This window comes from Ricinus communis, chromosome 8, assembly GCF_019578655.1.
Source record: "Ricinus communis isolate WT05 ecotype wild-type chromosome 8, ASM1957865v1, whole genome shotgun sequence".
Lineage (NCBI taxonomy): Eukaryota > Viridiplantae > Streptophyta > Magnoliopsida > Malpighiales > Euphorbiaceae > Ricinus > Ricinus communis.
In genome coordinates this window covers 2,443,749-2,464,571 of record NC_063263.1, presented here as the reverse complement: position 1 = coordinate 2,464,571, position 20,823 = coordinate 2,443,749, and the positions used below count along the sequence as shown (strand labels likewise).

Genomic DNA, 20,823 nt, shown 5'->3' with positions numbered 1-20,823 from the left:
TGTAGGATGAGATAAGAGCTGTTTAAATTCAAGTTTAGGTGATGTTTTGATTGAGTGATCTAGTTTTGGTTTTCCTTAACCAAGATTCTCTAATCTCAAATTATGCTTCTTAGTTATAACACCCTCCTCCTTTAACCTTAAAGCACACTCAATAATTTTCTCATTATCATTTATTTCATTCAGGCTTAATGTTAGACATGCCTTTAATAGTTCTTGATATGATTCATTTCTAAAAATTGTTTCAACTAAAAGGTCAATCATATCAATTGTAAAAATAGTATTTCTTTAACGCTTTAATAATGTCAAATTCTTCTTTTTCACTCCCTACCCTAAATATCAACTTGCCCATTGACACATCTATCAAAGTTCCTCCTATGGCTAAAAATAGTCTACCCAAGATTATGGACACATCTATGTCATCTTCCATATCCAAAACAAGAAAATCAGCATGCAAATAAAACTTTCCCACTTTTACTAACAAATTCTAAACTATCCCTATAGGATATTTAATAGATTTATCAGCCAGTTACAATGAAACAGTGGTTGGTTTTATTTCAGTTATACCAAGTTTTTTAACAAGTGCTAAAGGAATCAAATTAATACTAGCACCTATATCACAAGCAATTTTTAATACTAATATCACTAGTAGAACAAGGAATAGAAAAACTCACTGGATCCTTCAGCTTAGGAGGTAGCTTTTTTTTTTATAGGATAGCACTCATTTCCTTTATCAATGAGACTGTAGCATATTCCTCCAACTTGTTCTTATTAGAAACAATTTCATTCAAGAACTTGGCATAAGATGACATTTAGTAGAGCTTCAACAAAAAGAACATTAATATGAATTTTCTTGAATTTTTCAAGAAATTTTTGAAAGTTGTTCTCTTTAAACTTCTTTCTAAGCCTTTGTGGGTATGGGATTGGTGGAACATAAGGCTTTACCAAAGAAAAATCACATTTCTTCCTTTTCTTTTCCTTCCTATTCTTAGTAACCACCACAAGTTGTACCAACTAAGATTTGACAGTTTGTAGTCAATCCATCATAGTAAAACTGTACTAATAAAGTAAGAGGGAAGTTGTGATGCGGGAATTGAATCAGATAAATCTTAAATCTTTCCCAAGCATCATAGGAAGACTCTCCTTTTTGAGTGAAATTATAAATTCTGAGGTGAATAGTATTTCATCATAAAAGCATCATACACCTCATCCCAAGTAGTTAAGGATCCTTCAAGCAAATTCAGCAACTATGTCCTTGCAGAGTTCTTTATACAATAAGGAAAATACTTTTTCCTTAGCTCTCCTTCATTTATATTCTCAAGAGGGAAAGTTTGCACCACATTATAAAATACCTTCATGAATGATAATAAGTCTTCAGTACCCACTCCCTCAAAATGTGGTAGGATTGTCAAGTGAATAGTTTTCAGTTCATAATTCCTAGCATTCAGAGATAGTTGAATGCATGATGGATTTATACTGATCTTAGGCCTTTGGAGATCCCTAAGCCTAGGGATATTCTCCTATGTTGCCACAACTGTCTGTTCTTTCTTATTTTTCATATTAGCTTTAGATGTCTTTTCAATCTCAAAATCAGATGGAACAATAATTGCTCGCTCTGCACTCTTAGATCTTCTCAAATGCATAAACTACCTACAAAACCAAGAGAAAAAGAAAGAAAGAAAGAAAGAAGAAACAAAAATAATAAACTAAATAAAACAAACACAAAAGTTAAACAATTAACAATTAGTAAACCAATGTCCCCGGCAACAACGCTAAAAACTATCACCTGCAAGTGTACAAAGTAATTGTAATATAGAATAGTGAATTAAGATCGATTCCACAAGAACACCTCAATTGATATTTGCTAAGAACTTGTGTAAGCTAAAAGAATCAAATTGTAAAGATTCGAAATTTAAAATAATTAAAGAAATTAAAAAAAAGGATGAAATCTTAATAGTTAAAAATACTAAATATCTAAATTTCATTTAATGGAAATCATCATGGATGCTAAATTAAATTCTCAATTCTTAAATGCAATTGTTTCTAAGATATTCCAACACTCTTTCAAGCTATTAGATTGTATTCAATTAAGATACCATTGATTCTTAAGGTAAATAAACATAATCAAACCCATTAAGCAATAATTCTAGCTCCTAATTTTCTAAATACATACTTCTTTTTACTTTAAAAATTACATACTAAGATTTATAAAATAATAAAACTACAAAATACTTTTTAAAATCATAAAATCTCTATAATTTAACAAAAAGCATATACCAACAAATATTATAGCCAACTATCATAAGTAAAACATGACATACATAAAAATTATATAGTAACCAAAAAAACACTAAAACATGTATCATTAAACTATACTGAACTATTACTGGACCAATTGAATTACTTTGAACTATTAATTAAGAATTTTTTATGTAAAGTAATACAATGTGTATATAACTAAATTTGTTCTTAAATCCAAACAATATCAAAGCAAAAGAAATCAATAGATTCAAGAATACCAAAAAGTTCATAGAGCTAAATGTAATTCAATTCTCAATGATCAATATGTGGCTCTAATATCACTTGTTAAGTTAAATTTTTTGGATGAAAATCATCTCAATGGAATCCAAAATCAATCATGTCCTCATCAAGAAATAATAAAATAATATATGCAAGTGTATCTAAATTCATAATGCTTGATTGTTCTATAGAACTATGCAATTTCTTTTCCAGATTAACAGGTCTTTTGCAGAAAACTCTTTAATTTTCTCGGTATTTTGTAATTGATGTTGATAATGCCAATTTAGGATAAAACTTACATGTGAGCTTGGGACTATAATGACAAGCCCTAATGTTATTTTTTGGTATTTTTATTTTAATTCATCATAAAAATAAAAATAAATCTTAGATCTTTTCGCTTTAACTAGGCTCAATATTATACGGCAACCTATAGCACATAATTTATAAATATAACATCGATGTTAGGTTAAGAATCAACATCTCTAACATGATATTTATGTCCAATGTATTTTATTTTCCATTTGTTTTGAATTGTTTTAACAGTATATCAAGTAGAGTTGAAAAGGTGCAATAATTTGAAAGAACTATATTTTTTCGTAGTTGATGTAATTTGAATTTGCATTCCACTCTCTGTTATGATGAACCAAAACTAGTATTTTATTAATTTCTAAAATTAATGAAGCTATGTAATATATTATAATTATTAAATATAAAAAGATATATTAAAATATAAAAAATACAAACTCAACATAAACTACGAATAAATCTAACAAAGCCAAACATAAACTCAGAAGAAACCCAACATAAACTATACAGAAACTTAAACAAAATAGAAACTCAATAGATGCCAAATCTGAAACTTAACCTCTATCAGATTTTCAAACTGACATTTTATCAAACATAAAATCAGTAACCTTTTTTTTTCATAAACTAGAACCATTGTAACCAACTGTTATATGTTACATAAATATGGCAAATATTCATATAAAATCAACATATAACTTTCTCCTTCTTTTAAATATATATTGGTAAATGAAATCAAATCACTTAACTGATATAGTTTTCTTACCGTCTCTTATATGTTTGTGCAACATTCTTTTATCTTGTTAAATTGAAATAATTCAATCTTAAATATTAATAATCAGAAACTCTTTATTACTCATATTGAAAATTTTATTTCATTTTCATATGGATTCTGTTTTATTGTTGTTAATCATGTAACATACTTAAATTTCAAATTTGTCTAAAGTTAATTTTTATTTTATGAAAGGAGGATAGAATCTTATTTCAGCATAAAATTAATGTTAGTGTCTAACAAAATGATTAATTAATGAATCTTTTCTTGCTTTAGTATTTTATTCTTAGCAGAATTCAATTCAAGAAAATTTAAATGTGTTAAAAATATTTATTTTTTAGAGAAATGTTTTTTGGAGCTACAAGATTACCATGACATTCTTTAATGAACTTATTAACTTTAATATTTTTTTTATCGAGCTAATCGGTTCTCAAATTATTTGTCTAGATTAAAGCATGACTGTTGAATTTTTTTTATCAATTTGGAACAACTTTTATTAATTTTATTATAGTTTAATTCTAATTTATAATAAAAATAATAATAGAAATGATTCTATAATTAGAAATATTCATTTCATATTAATAAGTTAATCATATTATAAATGGCTAAATTACTTTCACCATTCCTGATTTTTGGGACTAGTATCATTAAAGTCCCTAAAGTTTAATTTGTAACACTAAACTGTTTGAATTTTATGTTTGATATCTCAAAAATTTCTCGTACCATTTTCCGGTAAAGAGATAGCCCGAAAGCTAATGTGGCATGTCACGTGTAAAAAAATTTAATTTATAAACTTTATTAATTATATTACATGTCATTAACTGAACTAAAAATAAATAAATTAAAAATATATAGAATAAAGTATAATTATCTTCTCATTTTTTCTTTCAAATTTTAAAATAAAAAATTTTATCCTTATTTTATTTTCTCACTAGCTAAATACAACAAGAAAAAAAAATCATTTCCTTCATGTTTTCACCATTTTTATTCTTGATGGAGGTATGTTTAGGAGGAGATTTCTTGAAAGAAGAAGAGGAGATAAGTTGTTATTGTTGTTGTTGTAGAAAATGATGAAATGCAAGTAATTATTGTTGATGTTTTTGTTGTCTATTTCTTTCTTTCCTTTTCTTTTCTTTTCTTTCTCTATTTATTATGTGATGGTGGGGTTGTTAATGTTATTAAGAGAGAGAGAGAGAGAGAGATGAAGAATGAAATTGCACTTATTTTCTCAAAAAGAGGAGAGAGAGATAACTGAAGAGGCCAAAAAAGTGCTCTTTCAACTATAGAGTGCGGTATGTTGCAGGTAAAAATGAAAATGATTAGAAAATTTCTTATTGTCTTTGACCAGTGAGAAAATGAAAAAAAATAAAATTTATTTTAAAATTTGAGTGAGAATGAAAATTATCTATTTTTAATTTATTTATTTTAGTTTAATTAATCACATGTAATATAATTAATAAATTTATAAATTAATCTTTTTATAGATGGTATACATCAATTTTTTAGTTGTTTTTTTGGGAAAAATATTACATAAAATTTCTGTGATACTAAAATTAAAATTTATATAGTTTAATATTATAAATTAAAAATTAAGTACTTCAATGATATTAGCTCCAAAATCCAGAGACAGAGACAGTGATGGCAATTTAGTCTGTTATAAGTATAAGTAATTCTGAAATGTTAAAGTTTTAGTTTGATTAAATTGTACTAAAATAATTAAATTAGAACAAGTAAAATAATATTAATATATTATTTTTATTAAATATTAAAATTAATTTATGCTAAAACTAATATTTTATTTTAATTTAATAAAAATTTTAGTTTTAAAGGAATTTAATAATTGATAATAAATCTAGAAATAAAATTATAATTAAATTATTAATTTAATCCTTAACTCCGTTAACTTTACACTAACAAAAATAATAGTTAATTTTATAAATAAAGAGGTTTTATATAATAGAAAAGTATATAAATTTATTTATATAAAATATAAAATTATCTAAGAGTTTAAATTTCGTTTAGATTAAATTTATTTTATGAGTTTGATTTTATTTTTAAATTTATTAAAATTCAAGTGAGTTTAAGAGAACAAATATTTAGTTCGTTTTGTTAATGAACTTTTATGTTGACTATAGATAATATATATTATTTATAAATATAAGATAAATATATATATTTTAAGATAAATTTTATTATTGATAATAAAAATAAAATTAAATAATTTTTTATTTTTATTTTTAAATATATGATAGTAATTTTTAAAATATTTTTATTAAAAATTTTATTCTATTTTTAGAACAAAAGACATTTTTAATTTTTTTAAAAAAAGTTTACTTTAAATTTATTAATTATTACCTTTGTTTTTTTACAATTAGTTAAATATAATAAGATTTACTTTTTTTATTTATATTAATCTATAAAAAAATATAAGTTAAAACATTCAAAAACTTTAATTTTCCGAACCACTCAAGTTTAACTCTGGCATATGTGGATGAGTTGGGCTGGTTTTGTCATCTTATATACACTAATTAGATATATGTTAGGCTACTGAGTGGACCAATCATACTTGTAGTAATTGCAAAATTAGAACTTTATCAAGAAATTTGTCCACTCCAATACCGGCTTTTCTTCATATCTTGCTCGACTGCACCCTACTCTAAGTCCTATAAGCATTAGTGGTCAACCTCTAAATTGTGATTTAATATGGTGATAAAAAAATAATGATTGTAAATAATCTTTTTTTTTTAAGTCCCATTACTTGTATTAATCATGATTTGATGCCTTGCACAGAGAGAGACGGCCTGCACGTGTCATAGCCTCCAAGTTATGATTGCCTTGCATTTAAAATTGGCGCAGAGAGAAAGAGCAGAACTAGATAATGCCTAAAATTACTTGGAAGAACATGAAACCTTGATGATCCATACATCATTTACTGCCACGTGTAAGCCATGGGTGATAATTACAGGCCTGCCCACTCTAGCCCTGCTTTCTTTGCCACTTTTTGTCCTACTTTCGTCTCTCACTCGCTCAAAATTCCATTTCTTTATTCCAGTTTTTTCTTTTATTAATTTTCTTTTTTCTTCTTGAGGTCTCTCTCTATATATATTATATTGGGTGTCTATCTCCTCTTTTCTACTTGTACTCTTAGACATTCTTAAGGGTGATTTTCTTTTTGCCAATAAAGAATGGATAAAGAGGGGACAATGGTGAAATCAAGATTCAAGAGGGTATGTGTGTTTTGTGGAAGCAGTTCTGGAAAGAGAGATTGTTATAGAGACGCTGCCATTGAGTTAGCTCAAGAACTGGTATAATACATATAAAAGCCCATCATACCTTTATTGGTATCTGTTATGCATGAGGTTAACTTAAAGATTTTTCCTTTTTTTTTCTCCTTTAAATTTTTTAAGGTGGCAAGAAGATTGGATCTTGTATATGGAGGAGGTAGTATTGGGCTTATGGGATTAGTTTCTCGAGCTGTGTACGCTGGTGGAGGCAATGTTCTTGGGTATGTTTCTCACTTATTATTCTTGTTCATTTTCTTGTTCTCTGTTTTGGCCTAATTTTCTTTCTTTGTTATCCGTCTGTAGGATCATACCCAGGACCCTGATGAGCAAAGAGGTGCATAGTCTCATAAATAGCACAGTTACCTCTTACAATTGGTTATGTATGTACATTTATGTCATAAAGATTTTGTATGTGTGTAAAATGTTGTTATTCCCAGATTACTGGTGAAACAGTTGGAGAAGTAAAGCCAGTAGCCGACATGCACCAAAGAAAAGCAGAAATGGCCCGCCATTCTGATTGTTTTATAGCCCTACCAGGTCCAATATCTCTCTTTCCTTCAGTAGAGTATGCAAAAAAAAAAAAAAAACCATACCCTTTACCCTTTTTGTTCACTTTAGTAATCAATGGTGTTTTATCTTGTTGCTTTTTCTCTTCCAACTTTGGTTTCACCAGGTGGGTACGGGACTTTAGAGGAGTTATTGGAAGTCATCACTTGGGCTCAGCTTGGCATCCATGATAAGCCTGTAATTAAGCATCCATTCCCCTGAATATTTATGGGTTTCCATTTTCTATCTCAAAAAATCATGGTTTGAATTGTTCTTTACTTTTTGACAAAAATGAAAATGTGCAGGTGGGTTTACTTAATGTTGATGGTTACTACAACTATCTTCTGACATTCATTGACAAAGCTGTAGATGATGGCTTTATCAAGCCTTCCCAACGCAACATCATTGTCTCTGCACCAAATGCCAAAGAACTTGTTCAAAAGCTTGAGGTGGTGTTTAATGGGTTTTGATTTGCTTCAGTATCAATTTGTTTGGTGGTTCAAAAATGGAAAAGACAATTTGATGTTTCAAGAAAGAATCTTTTATCAGTATCTCTTGTTATACTGGGGCTTTCTTTTCTTTCTTTTTCTTTTTCCTTTTTATTTTTTCTTTTATCCAAGTCGTTTGCTTGCAAATAACGATGGCACTGTTTTGTTTTTTCCATTATGATTAGGAGTACGTGCCTGTATGTGATGGAGTCATAGCCAAGTCAAGGTGGGAAGTTGAGCTGCAACAACACCAACAACCACCACAGCAACAACCACAAGTGGTGGTGGGGTTCAATGCTCCAACTTTACAGACTGAGGTCGCTCTATAAAAGAGAGACATGAAAAAGGAAAGAAACCCAAGTTAAGAAAAGAAAAGAAAAGAAAAGAAAGGTGTTCTGTTAGGCTTCTTGATCTGCTCTCTTTCTTTTGTGCCTTTTGGTCTCATCTGATGATTTTGGGGTCACGTACCAAAGCATTTTCCATTATGGTATGGGAAGGTTTTTGAATGACTTGATAATTAAAGGAAAACAGTAAAAGGAAGTCTGTCTTCTTTTTTTGTACGTTACTGTCACTTTAGCAAAAGCGAAAAGAAAAAAAAAAAAAAACAAAGAAGGGTGGGCAGTTCATTGAACTTGGGGGTATTAATCAAAACTTGTATTTTGCACCTCGAATTATGTACAAAAATGATTACAATTATATAGAAAGAACAGGAAAGAAAATCCCAAAAAAAAAAAAAAAAATGACAGCAGCTTTAGGTTTAGATGCATTTTGATATGATACAAATTTTGTGGTTTTATCTTCCTGTCAAAAGTTCTTTTAAGGTACTGTTATGTATTTGTCTATTTATGGTGACTGAGTGATATTGAATTAGTGGAGTGTGGGCTAGCAGTGGTGCGTGGACATATAAGTTGCTTTTTACACAGCTTGGTTGTGTGGTTGGGCTTTGTACTGGGCATTTTGATCACTGATCAGTGAATACTGAGTGGTAAGGGTACAGAATACTACAGCTCATTTGCAAGGACTATAGGTTTTTTTTTGTACTGTAGCTGAAGCTTGGATGAATGCTGTCATTTTTATCCTAAAAACCAATCATGGTGATGACCTAACAAATCCTAAAACCCAAGTTGTCAAAATATCTTGTAAATAGGCAATTAACCATTTTCTCAAAAGCTACCCTCCTTGGAGGTTTGTGTTTAAGAGTGATCCATGAAGATTTTCTGGCATATACTGATTACCCATGTAGTGTAAAAAAGCTGGGAGTGATATTAATTTCTCCTTTCTTTCTTTTTTTCCCCCTTATATTAATGATGCTGGAACAATCTTTCCAAAAAGTATTTTGAGAGATGGGGTCTCCAATTGTCTAGCAGAATTTTATTTTGTTTTATCTTTAGCATTTCTAAATGTTTGGTGCAACCAGTAAAATGGATAAACGCAAAATATTTTCTTAGTTAAAGAGAAAGGTTTCAAGAAAGATGACTCTTTTCAAAGGGGAAACTGTCTTCCAGACTTGCAAACTCGTGAAATAACAAAATAATGAAATAATAAAAGAGATACTCTAATTAAAATATCAAATACCGACACTAATTAATCTATGTTCGATGATCATCAACCGCCATTGGTCTACTGGTAACTGAATGTCAAAATGTTAATAGGAATTTGGATGTAAGACTCTCTAGTGGTCTCAATTCATATTAAACTTATATTTAATTATTTATAATATTTAATCAAACACAATTCAAAGAAAAGATTATCTATGGCAACTAATTAACCTTGTAAGCAAAATTCTATTTCCAAAACCTAAACAAGGCTCCATTTCCACATTGATTTAGCAGTAGTTTGGAGCTGACGTTGTGATTAATTTAATACTCGCAATTGCACATACCATTCCTATAGTAAATATAAGTTCATTATGATGTTGATTTCTCAAGTAACTATGAGGTCACTTATTTTAAAGACTAATTATTAACACAAAATAATAAAAGTAAATCTAAACACTCTAAATCAGTACGTTAGAGAAGATAATATTCATAAAATAAAGTAACTAAGAAATAAATAAATATGCAATGCAAATACAAATACTTATAATATAAACTATATACTAAAACAATATTTAATCTAGCCATTTACTTAGTACTCTCCTTGTTTTACTTAAAACTTAGATCTAATGAATGAGACGGTGATATGCATTTTTTCTAAGTCACTTAAACTAATGATACAATTTAGGTTTCTTATACCAACACAGATTAAAGTAAAGATGATGTTTCTAATACTTTTAATTTAAAGATCTTCATAGCGGATATTACTATTAAATTGATATGATGGTCAATCAATAATAATATATGAGACTAATACATATATGTAGGTAAAGAAATTATTTATTAAATAAATAAATAATAAGATTCATACAAAAGTAAAAAGGCTAAACTAAACACTTATGAAAACTAACCTAACATATTTAACCCAATGATCATGGTATTAAATAGCAAGACATAAAACAAAACTAAAAACTAAAGCTCCCTCTAGATTCAGGATTTTTAGTCCTCACACTCCACTTCTTAAAAAGCCTCTTAGATCTTAAAAAGAGTAATGTAAGCTAAGACTAAATATTTATGAAGAACTGTAGAGAATTATGGAGAGAATAATGGTAAACAGCTGTAGAAAGCAGATAGGAGAAAACTCTCCTCCTCCAAAATTAGGTTTTGCAGAGATATATATAGAAAAGAGTCATCCTCTAAATAAGTCTCCTTAGAGATGTATACCTAATATAAGTCTATCTAATAGATAAGATTTTAAGTTTTTTTATCTCCACCAAATACTATCCTATAAATAACTCTTAATATAAATCCTAATAATTGTACAAAATGACTAAAATGTTCCTCGGGCCTTGTAATCTTTGGCCAGGCCTTGCAAATAGCAGTTCATGCGTTTTAATCTTAGGCATTGACACGAACATATCCAATTAAGCTTCTTTTTGAGTATTTAGCTTCATATTTTCTTTTTTGGCTAATATTACCTGAAAATAGACAATTAAGCTTAAGTGAGGTAAAAACACATATTTTATCATATTATATATAGAAATATATCATTAAAGCTCTAAAATACCTTTAAATATCTATATATAATTTGGACTGATCAAATACCTCTATACTCAAACCTTTACTTGTTCTCAAGTAAATAGCAACTGAGAATTAACTTTTGCAAAAATCATGAACAACATTCACACTCAGCTTCAAGATATTATTCAAAAGAATCTCACTAATGTCAATCCAAGAATACTTGAATCATAATAATTTTTTTTGAAAATATAAACTTAATCATTGTTAATCAAAAGACTCAAGCATTCAATCCTTCACACATGTTTCACAACAAATAGTCTAACTCATCTTTAAAGGATATAACTATGATGCATAATCCAAATTATCATAACCTATTCAAGAGGCAAAACCTTCATTTACAAACAAGAGATCAATAGGTATTTATACCTTTTTTATATCACTTGCTTTTCAAGCTCTTATACCATTTTTTTCTTTACACCTCTTGGATTTAATTTTTAATACTTGGAATATTTGTTTCTTTCTTGAGACATTATGTCTTTTTACGTAAATACAAACATAGGTGATGAATACACCTGGTTACTCAACAAAATATATATCACTTTGCATACTCATAATCTCAATTGCCTTTTTATGTGAAAATTGACATTGGTTATGAAGATCCCCGGTTACTAAGCAACTAAAATTAGCGTAGTAGAATTATTAGACTTAAGAGCTTTTAACTTGCCTATATCATATCTCACAAACTTAGGCAAGCCAATTTAATAATAAAAAAATCATAATTTAAATCATACACTTTTAATTATACCCAACTCAAATTTGCCAAACTATTCATCAATTTTCATATGCAAAAGATAAACACTTGATTATTTAAGTGCAAAAAACTTATGAGTTCACATTATACATGTTAAAAACTAACTCAAAAGTTCAAAAATCTTAACATAATAGCATTCTTTCATCGAATCTTATATAGAATAATAAGAAAAAGCTAAGTATAAAAATTTAAAATTTTACAAAGATTCATCAAAGTTGCTAATTCTCATGGCATATGACGTATAATTTAAGAAATATTCTATTTCCCTCCCCGACACTTAAATTTGACATTGTCCTCAATGTCATTGTATATATAAAAATAAAGATCAAGAAGGGAGAAAAAAAGATAGAATACTCCCCTGGAATTTTACAATACATAGTAAGCCATGAACTTGAATTCCAATCTCCACCATCCAAATATTTTTCAGCGGCCCACGAAATTTTCAATGTCTTGTAGATTGCGTCTGCCCATGCTATGGGTGCGTCCATGCGTGTTGCTTCCTTTCTGCACTTGGCGGCTCCTCCACAACTCGCCATTGGGTTGCTGGTGCCACTGTTGCGCACCTTGAGGCCTTGTCCGCAACTCGTAGGTTACGTTCTTTGTTATGGCTGGTAGGGCGCCTTATATGCGTGTGGCCCGCCACCTCGCCGGGCTTCTCTGGCTGCGGCTTGACTACTACAGGCCCATGTCGTCCCTGTCATGCCTTTGCTACAGGTCCATGTGAAAATTCGTTGCCGCAACGTGGCTCGCTCAAAAATAATTTTTTTTAAAGGAGGTTTAATCACTTCACATGGAGAAATATTACTATTTGGGAGTCAAAAAAGATAAGAATGCTTGCTTTTTCTTTATAGACCTATAAGGTAAACATAAAACACAAAAATTTAAAAAAATAAAAGAAAATAAAAATAAAAATAACTTAAATGCATAAAAAATAAAAATACAATTGCTAAGTTTATTGTCTATAGCTAGACATTCCAGATTATGCTCATGGTGGACGTTTTTTCGCGCACTCCACTTCTTGGTCATAAGCCATTCCTTTCAAGTATAACTTCATACTTTTAATGCGAATATCTAAAGTGTCACGAAAGCTCTTGTCAATTAAAAATGAAATATCATCATATAATTGTTCATAAACAAGAGAATATAATAATTATATGAACACTTATCAATAGTACATTTAGAAAATAAAGTTAGAGAATCAAACACTTTAAATTCCACAGTTTCTTCTAAAACTGTCATGGTAAGTTTTCTATCATGCACATCAATTACAGTTCTAGTAGTTGTCATGAAAGGTCTACCAAGGAGTATAGTTTGCTATTTATCCCTTGCTGGTATGTTTTCCATGTCAAGCACTACAATATCAATAGGAATTATTAACTTACCTACTTGTACTAACAAATTTTCCATTATATCTCTAGGATATTTTATCGATCTATCAGCAAATTGTAGAGATGTAATGGTAGGCTTTAACTCTCCCAAGCCAAGTTGTTCATATATCGAATAAGGCATCAAGTTGATGCTTGATCCCAAATCTAACAATGGCTTTTGTATCTTTTTTGTCACCTATTGTAATATCAATGGTGAAGCTACCAGGATCCTTCATCTTAAGGGGTAACTGATGTTGAAGCATTACAATTGCTACTTGTACTTTTTCGTTGTTTGCATATTGCCTTTTGTTAGTATTCAACTCTTTAAAGAACTTTGCATAAGCTGGCTTATTCCTGGTAACATCCAACAGAGGTAAATTAGTATTAACTTTAGAGAGCATCTCAATATTTTCAAAATTTTTTTATCATTTTTGCTCTCTTTAGGTTGGTTTAGAAAAGGAATAGGTGGTCTATAAAGCTGAGCTGCCTTATGAAATTCAGGTCTCGTTCTTTCTTTTCAAGCCTAAGATTAGGCTCTACTTTTTCTTCCTTTTGTATGCTCTCCTTATTGATTTGTATTTCTACTAATTCAGCATCTTTAGGTGTACCTGCATAAGAAGAAGAATTCATTTCAGTTTCCATAGTAATTATATTAGCAACAACCTCACCTTTTCTAATTATGGTAATGGAATTGGCTTGTTCAGGTCGACTTGATAGTTTTTCTTTATTGAGCTCTTGAACAAATTCAACAATTTATCCCATTTGAACTTCTAAACATTTTATTGAAGCCTCAATGGAATCGGTCTTTTTCTCATTCCTCTCCATCTTATCATAAGAAGCCATCATAAATGATTGAAGTGTTTCTTCCAAACTTGACTTTCTTTGCTCATTAGATTGCATAGTTTGTTCTTGATCGTGAAAGAAAGGATTAGAGTCCCTTTGAAATTGAGAATATTGGTCTTGGTAATGAGGTTGATTTCAGTTTCTTAGTAATTATGGTGGGTTTTAGTCATTGTATTTTCAAGAAAAATTTGGATGGTTTCTCCAACCTGTGTTATATGTGTTGGAATAAGGGTCATTCATAGGAGGCATGGGTTGGTAAGAATCCATCAAATTTATTTAGTCATACATATTTTCTCTATAATTATCAAAAGATGAACAAACAATAGTACCATGACCATAAATACCACAAATATCACATACCTCATTATTTGGTGAGTTTTTTGTTGAAGCAAGCATCTTAACTTGCTTAATTAATTCGGCTAATTGCATGGCCATCTCACTACTAGCTAATACTTCACTTACTCCTAATTTTTTATTCTCACACTCTCTTGTTGAGAATTGGCTCCTAACATCTCAAAGATATCATCAATCTCATCATTTGTCCTTTCTATAGCACCCCCAACTGCATTATCGACCATACATTGATATTGTTGTGTCAATCCATCATAAAATTATTGGTTAGTTATTAGGAGTGGGTATCCATGGTGTGTGCATTGCAATAAAAGTGATTTGAAGTGATCCCATGCTTAATGAAAAGATTCAACATCCTTTTGATAAAAATTAAAAATTTCAGCTCTTAATTCTTTAGTCTTTTGCTGTGAGTAAGATCTGCTTATAAACTTTTGATAAACTTCATCCAAATTTCTCAAAAAATTAGGAAGTAAGGTCATCAACCCTTTGCTCTTTCTTTCAATGAATAAGGGAAACACATCATTCTTAGTTAATTCTCATTAAGTCCAAATAATGAAAAAAGTATGAACTATGGCATAAAATTCTATAATAAAATGTTAATGCCTCCTCACTAGGCAATACCATAAAATAAAAGAAGCATATTAAAATAAATGTTCTTAAGTTTCATAATTTCTAAATGCATCACTTAGAACTATGCATGAAATAATGCTACCAATTATAGGTCGTGCATAATCTTTCATAGCCATTCGCCTTTCAGCCCCTATTTCTCTTGGTAGATTTGCCGTGATATCAACTTCTTCTTTTGATTCTTTTTTAATCTTTTGAGTTGATGAATCACTTGATTTAGTTTTTCTTTTTCGTATACAAAATAAATAAAAAATTCATATTAAAAAGAACTTAAAAATAAAATTTATAAACAAAATAAAAGCACATAAATAAAATGCAAAATACAAAACAAATAAGCAAACACAAAAATATAAAAATAAAACAAATCACAAAAGTCAAAACAAATAAATAAACACAAAACACTTTTGATAATCAATATAATAAATTTGGACACAGTTTTCCGGCAACGGCGCTAAAACTTGATATGTCCAATTTAGTACTTGCAAGTGCACGAGCCGTTCCTATAGTAAGGGTAAGTTCACCACGAGGTTGATCTCTAAAAGAACTATGATGCCACTTATTATAAAGGCTAATTATCAACACAAAACAATAAAAGTAAATCTAAAACACTTTAAATCATTATGTTGAGAGGATAATATTCATAAAATAAAGTAACTAAATAATAAATAAATATGCAAGACAAATGCAAACGCTTATGATCTAAAACTATATACTAAATATAGTATTTAGTCTAGCCATTTACTTAGTACTCTCCTTGTTTTACTTAAAGCCTAGATCTAATGAATCAGATGGCGATGTGCCTTTTTCCTAAGTCAGTCAAGTTAATGATCAATAATAATAGATGAAACTAATACATATATGAAGATAAAGAAATCATTCATTAAATAAATAAATAACAAGATTCATACAAAAGTAAAAAGGCTAAACTAAACACTTATGAAAACTAGCCTAACATATATAACCCAATGATCATGGTATTAAATAGAAAGACATAAAACAAGACTGAAAATTAAATCTCTATCTAGATCCAGGATTTCTTCAAGTAGGAAGAAGATTGGTCCTCATTCTCCACTTCTTGAAATGCTCTTTAAATCTTAAAAAGAGTAATGAGAACTAAGACTAAATGTTTATAAAGAACTGTAGAGAATTATGAAGAGAATAATGGTGAATAGCTGTAGAGAGCAGATAGAGAAAACTCTCCTCCTCCAGAATTAGGTTTTTCAGAGATATACATAGAGAAGAGTCCTCCTCTAAATAAGTTTTCTTAGAGATGTATACCTAATATAAGTCTATCTAATAGATAAGACTTTAAGTATCTTTATCACCGAATATTATCTCATAAATAACTCTTAATATAAATTCTAATAATTGTACAAAATGACTAAAATATCTCTTGGGCTTTGTAATCTTTGGCCAGGCCTTGCAAGTAGCAGTCCATGCATATTAATCGTGGGCTTTAACATGAACATGTCTAATTAAGCTTTTTTTTTAAGTATTTAACTCCATATTTTTCTCTTTTGGCTAATATTACTTGAAAATAGTCAATTAAGTTTAAATGGGGTAAAAACACATATTTTCACCATATTATATATAGAAATATATCATTAAAGTTCTACAATATCCTTAAATATTTATATATAATTTGAACCGATCAGCCTAATTTTGGATAAAGAGGAACAATTTGACTATTATTAGGATTGTAAATGAATGCAGCTTTCATAAATTTGAGTTGGTTATTATTTAACTTGAATTTAGCTAGAGTTCAATTGTACTAAAATTTAAGTTAAACTCACTTATTTTAATTTAAAAAAAATTATTACAAATTTATTTTAAATTTAGGGTTTGTTGCTTTATTTAGTAATTTAATTTATTACATTTATTGAATTGAATAATATTTAATATTTAATACAAATTAATTATAAAATAAAAATACTTTCAAACGTTAGTTTATATATATTTATATATATATATATATAATATAATATAATATAAAAATATATTTTATTTTCTTTACATATTTATTAATAAGTCAATTAATAAATAGATCCATAAATAATGAATCTATAAACGAGCCAGTTGGCAAGCTAACAAATTGAATATTAATAAATTTAAATTTGAATAATTTTATTAAGTCAGCATGAGAGGCTTAATTCATTGACAGCCGAATGAGTCCATATTGACAAACATGTGTTGGAACTCATAGCTCCATGATTGTGCTAAATCACAAAGCCTAAGCTCATTACTATGAAATGCTTTACTTGTAATAATGCAACTAACGAATGACCTTAAAACTTGTGGGGACAAAATGGACTTGGCCGATAGGGAAAAAGGAGGAAGGGGATTGAATGTTGATGGGCTGTTGGGTAGCTGTCTGCTCTGGCTGGTCCAACAAAGAGGAAGTACTGTGTGGAGCATGGGTTACCCAAAAGGAGCAATGACGTATTTGGTCCAGGCTTTTGGGGCAATGCCACTGCAGTTGGGACCGGTATTAGTTCTGTGCCTTTGCACTGCTCCCACAGTGGAGCCATTCCTTTCACCGTAGTGCAATGATGAATGATGGATATAATAATAAAGACACTGCCGCCTCAGGCCTTGTTTGTTTTACTTGGCCTATTTCCAGGGAAATAAATTGGAAATTTTGTAAAAGTATTCTAAAATTAATAAAAGAATATTATTTTTAATGTATAAACACCTTTTTCAAAAATATTATTTTTAAATTTTTTTATTAAATTTACAGTGATTATTTTTCAGTTTTTTTTTTAATTTTTTTCAATTATTTTTTATTGTTTTATGGTTGTTTTATCCAAAAATAATGAAATAAAAAAATAACCAAAACTGTAAATTTAAAAAAATTTATAAAAAATATATTTTAAATATTTTAATACATTAAAAATAAAAAGACAAAACTACTATAAACTTGATTAAAAAAATAACACATGAGAACTTCTGTCATTATTTCAAATAAATTTTAAAAAAAAGTTAAAAATTTTAAAGAAATTACTTTGAAGAATTAAAAATCAATTGTTTTTGGTATATAAATTAATTTAGGAGGAAAAACATTTTGCTTTTAATTCAAATGTAATAACTTTATTCCGCACTATAAATATTTTTAAACGTAATGAAATGATTTGTAAATTATCAATTAGCATGGTTTCTAAATATCTTTTGGCTAACAAAATTGATATTTATGTTACTAATAATAACAAAAACTATATTTTTTAAATTTAAAAAATAAAAAAATGAATATGGAAATATTTTCAAAATATTAAAAATATAATATACGTTTAATAAAATAATAAGTAATGTTTATATATAAAATTCTATTAAATTTTTAATTCGTTATTTGAAGAAAAAAAAAAGTTTATCTTAATATTAAAATGGTGACATGTTAATAAAGTATAATGCACTTAATTAGGAAAGTGCAACTTAGCTACCGAATACAAATTGAGAAGTGCGCTGCCCAACTTTTCGAGAAGTTAATTTATTAATACAACTAAACACGACAACTTTTTTTTATATACTTAAAAATGCACTTACCTCCATAAACCAAACAATACCTTAGTTTTTTCCTAACAGTTTTTTTTTCTTTTTCTTTTTAAAGGAGTTTTGTCCTAATACTTTGATAACTATATGTCAACTTAGAGGGCAGGGTGGCTGCCATAAATGGCTTGGGACCATATGTAATGTAATGTATGACCATTGCATTACATATGTTGTTATTTTATTTAATTATTAATTTTTTTTAATATAATGTAATGACAATTATACTATATAATTAATTATTTTTAATTTGATAGTTAATGTTCAATACATACAAGATTTATGTAATTCTAATTATTTTTAATATATTTATATTTATTTTATTTTTTATTTTTTAAACTTCTCCAACCACCACCATCCGGCATTCAGATTTCGACAATCGATTGCCAAATTCCAGCGACTAGTGATCAGATTCTGGCGACCGATGCTTGAATTCCAGCGACTGGCGACCAGCGACCAAATTTCGATGACTGGTGATTGGATTCGAGCGATCGGCAGCCAAATTCCAACAACCAATGACCGAATTTTAGCTTACAAAAATCGATAATATTTTTAGAACATAATAATTTTAATATTATTTTTAAATAATTTATTTTAACATCTTATTTCTATACTTACTATTATAAATAAATTAAACATAAAAATTGTAATTATAATTACATTACGTTATATTTATATTTTTATTATAATCAAACATGGTAATGGAATGATGAATACATTGCATTTTATTACTTTTTTGATTTCATCATGTTGTATCAAACATAACCTAATTTTCTTTCTTATGAAAGAGTTATATAAAGGTATACAGTTTATCTCATTAACTTGTCTTAAATTTTAATATCAAATTAACTGGTGTGATTTTCTTTTTGAGAATTTTAAATTCTTAAATCTGAAAATTTAATTTTTTTATGACGGTTTTCATGTGACGGTTTCTTATCATGCTATATGTTGCATCAATAATGGAACTAATTCGACCATATTTTTTTTTTGGATTCAATATTATTTACCTCTTAAAATTTTGTTTTTTGTATTTTTTTTACTATATTAGATTTCTTTGAGTTTTAACAAAACTAACTACCACCTCTCCGTTATTAATCAAAGAACTAAATTAGTAATGTAAAATTATAATTTGATCATCATATTTATTATCAAGTATCAAACTTTTCCAAAACTAATTTTATTATTAAATTAGAATAATTTCTTTTAGCACAAATTAGTTTTAGTTTTTATATAAAATAAATAATTAATATTCTTTTCTGATTTTTTTTAATTTTAAAGACAATGTAATTCAAGTAAAATTAAAAATTTTAAAACTATATATATTTACAATAATATTATTAAATTACTATATAATTTAATTTTAGTAATTAATATAAAATAAATATTTTTATTCTAAAAATATCATTCTATTATTATTTTATTATACATTAGGGTTAAACTATTTTAAAAGTAAAAGTTAAATTAAACAACCATATCTGAATCTAACAAAATAATCCAGATATAATTAGTTTACAGTTGGCAAGTCCACTATCAATGACGAAGATATAATAATTTTATAAATTAAAAATGGGGTGTTGTATGAACCATTCGAATGAAACTAATACGAGTAGAATTTTTATTTTTAATATAATTTAATTTTAGTATCAAATGAAAATTAATAAATTTTCACCATTTATTTGATTTAACAAATTAAAACTAAATTATATAGTAATTTAATAATATTAAATAAAAATAAATATTTTTAATATCTTTAAGGCTTTTAGGATTAAATTATACTAAAAAATAAAAGATATAAACAAGTAAAAGAATATTAAATTATTACATTAATTAGACACAAACTATTGCTAAAAATAAGATTTCACTTTCTAAATTTGACGATAAAATTGATTTTGAACGAGTTCGATACTTGATAATAAGTTAAATGATAAAATTGTAAATTTAAAAGTACCAGTTTAGTTTTTTAGCTAATATAGATTGTAGTAGTAGTTAATTTTATTAAAATTTAAAGGAATTTTGATGTAATAAAAAAAATACATAAACTAACTTGTGTATTAGATCAAATCTTAAGACATAAATAACACTTAACTATTTCTCCTTTCTAGTAATTGGTTCACATTAAATATTAATAACTTTATTCTTACATATCTATTTGTAACTTTTAGAAATTAAAAATTTAGTTGTTAGATTTTAGCAAATTTATATATTATTTTTTAATTATTATTTATATTAATTTTTTATTTAATAACTAATTTTATATATTTAAATATTAATAATATTTAGTTTACACACTTAATTATAATAGTAAAAAGTAAATAACT

The 20,823-nt window shown here is 27.7% G+C and overlaps 1 protein-coding gene and 1 non-coding gene across 2 annotated transcripts; both read left to right on the top strand.

Annotated features, from left to right (window-relative positions):
• The first annotated feature begins 6,416 nt into the window (after window positions 1–6,416).
• On the top strand, window positions 6,417–8,693 carry LOC8282404 (cytokinin riboside 5'-monophosphate phosphoribohydrolase LOG5). Its single transcript, XM_002525691.4, has 7 exons — window positions 6,417–6,897; window positions 7,000–7,097; window positions 7,180–7,210; window positions 7,314–7,413; window positions 7,550–7,620; window positions 7,728–7,871; window positions 8,096–8,693. Exons 1-7 carry the CDS (start codon window positions 6,778–6,780, stop codon window positions 8,237–8,239), a joined length of 708 nt encoding a protein of 235 aa, XP_002525737.1. The 5' UTR covers window positions 6,417–6,777; the 3' UTR covers window positions 8,240–8,693.
• A 5,930-nt stretch (window positions 8,694–14,623) lies between these two features.
• Window positions 14,624–14,730, top strand: LOC112535816. The gene has a single exon (XR_003079905.1). It is a non-coding gene; the product is annotated as a small nucleolar RNA R71 (small nucleolar RNA).
• The last annotated feature ends 6,093 nt before the right edge of the window (window positions 14,731–20,823 follow it).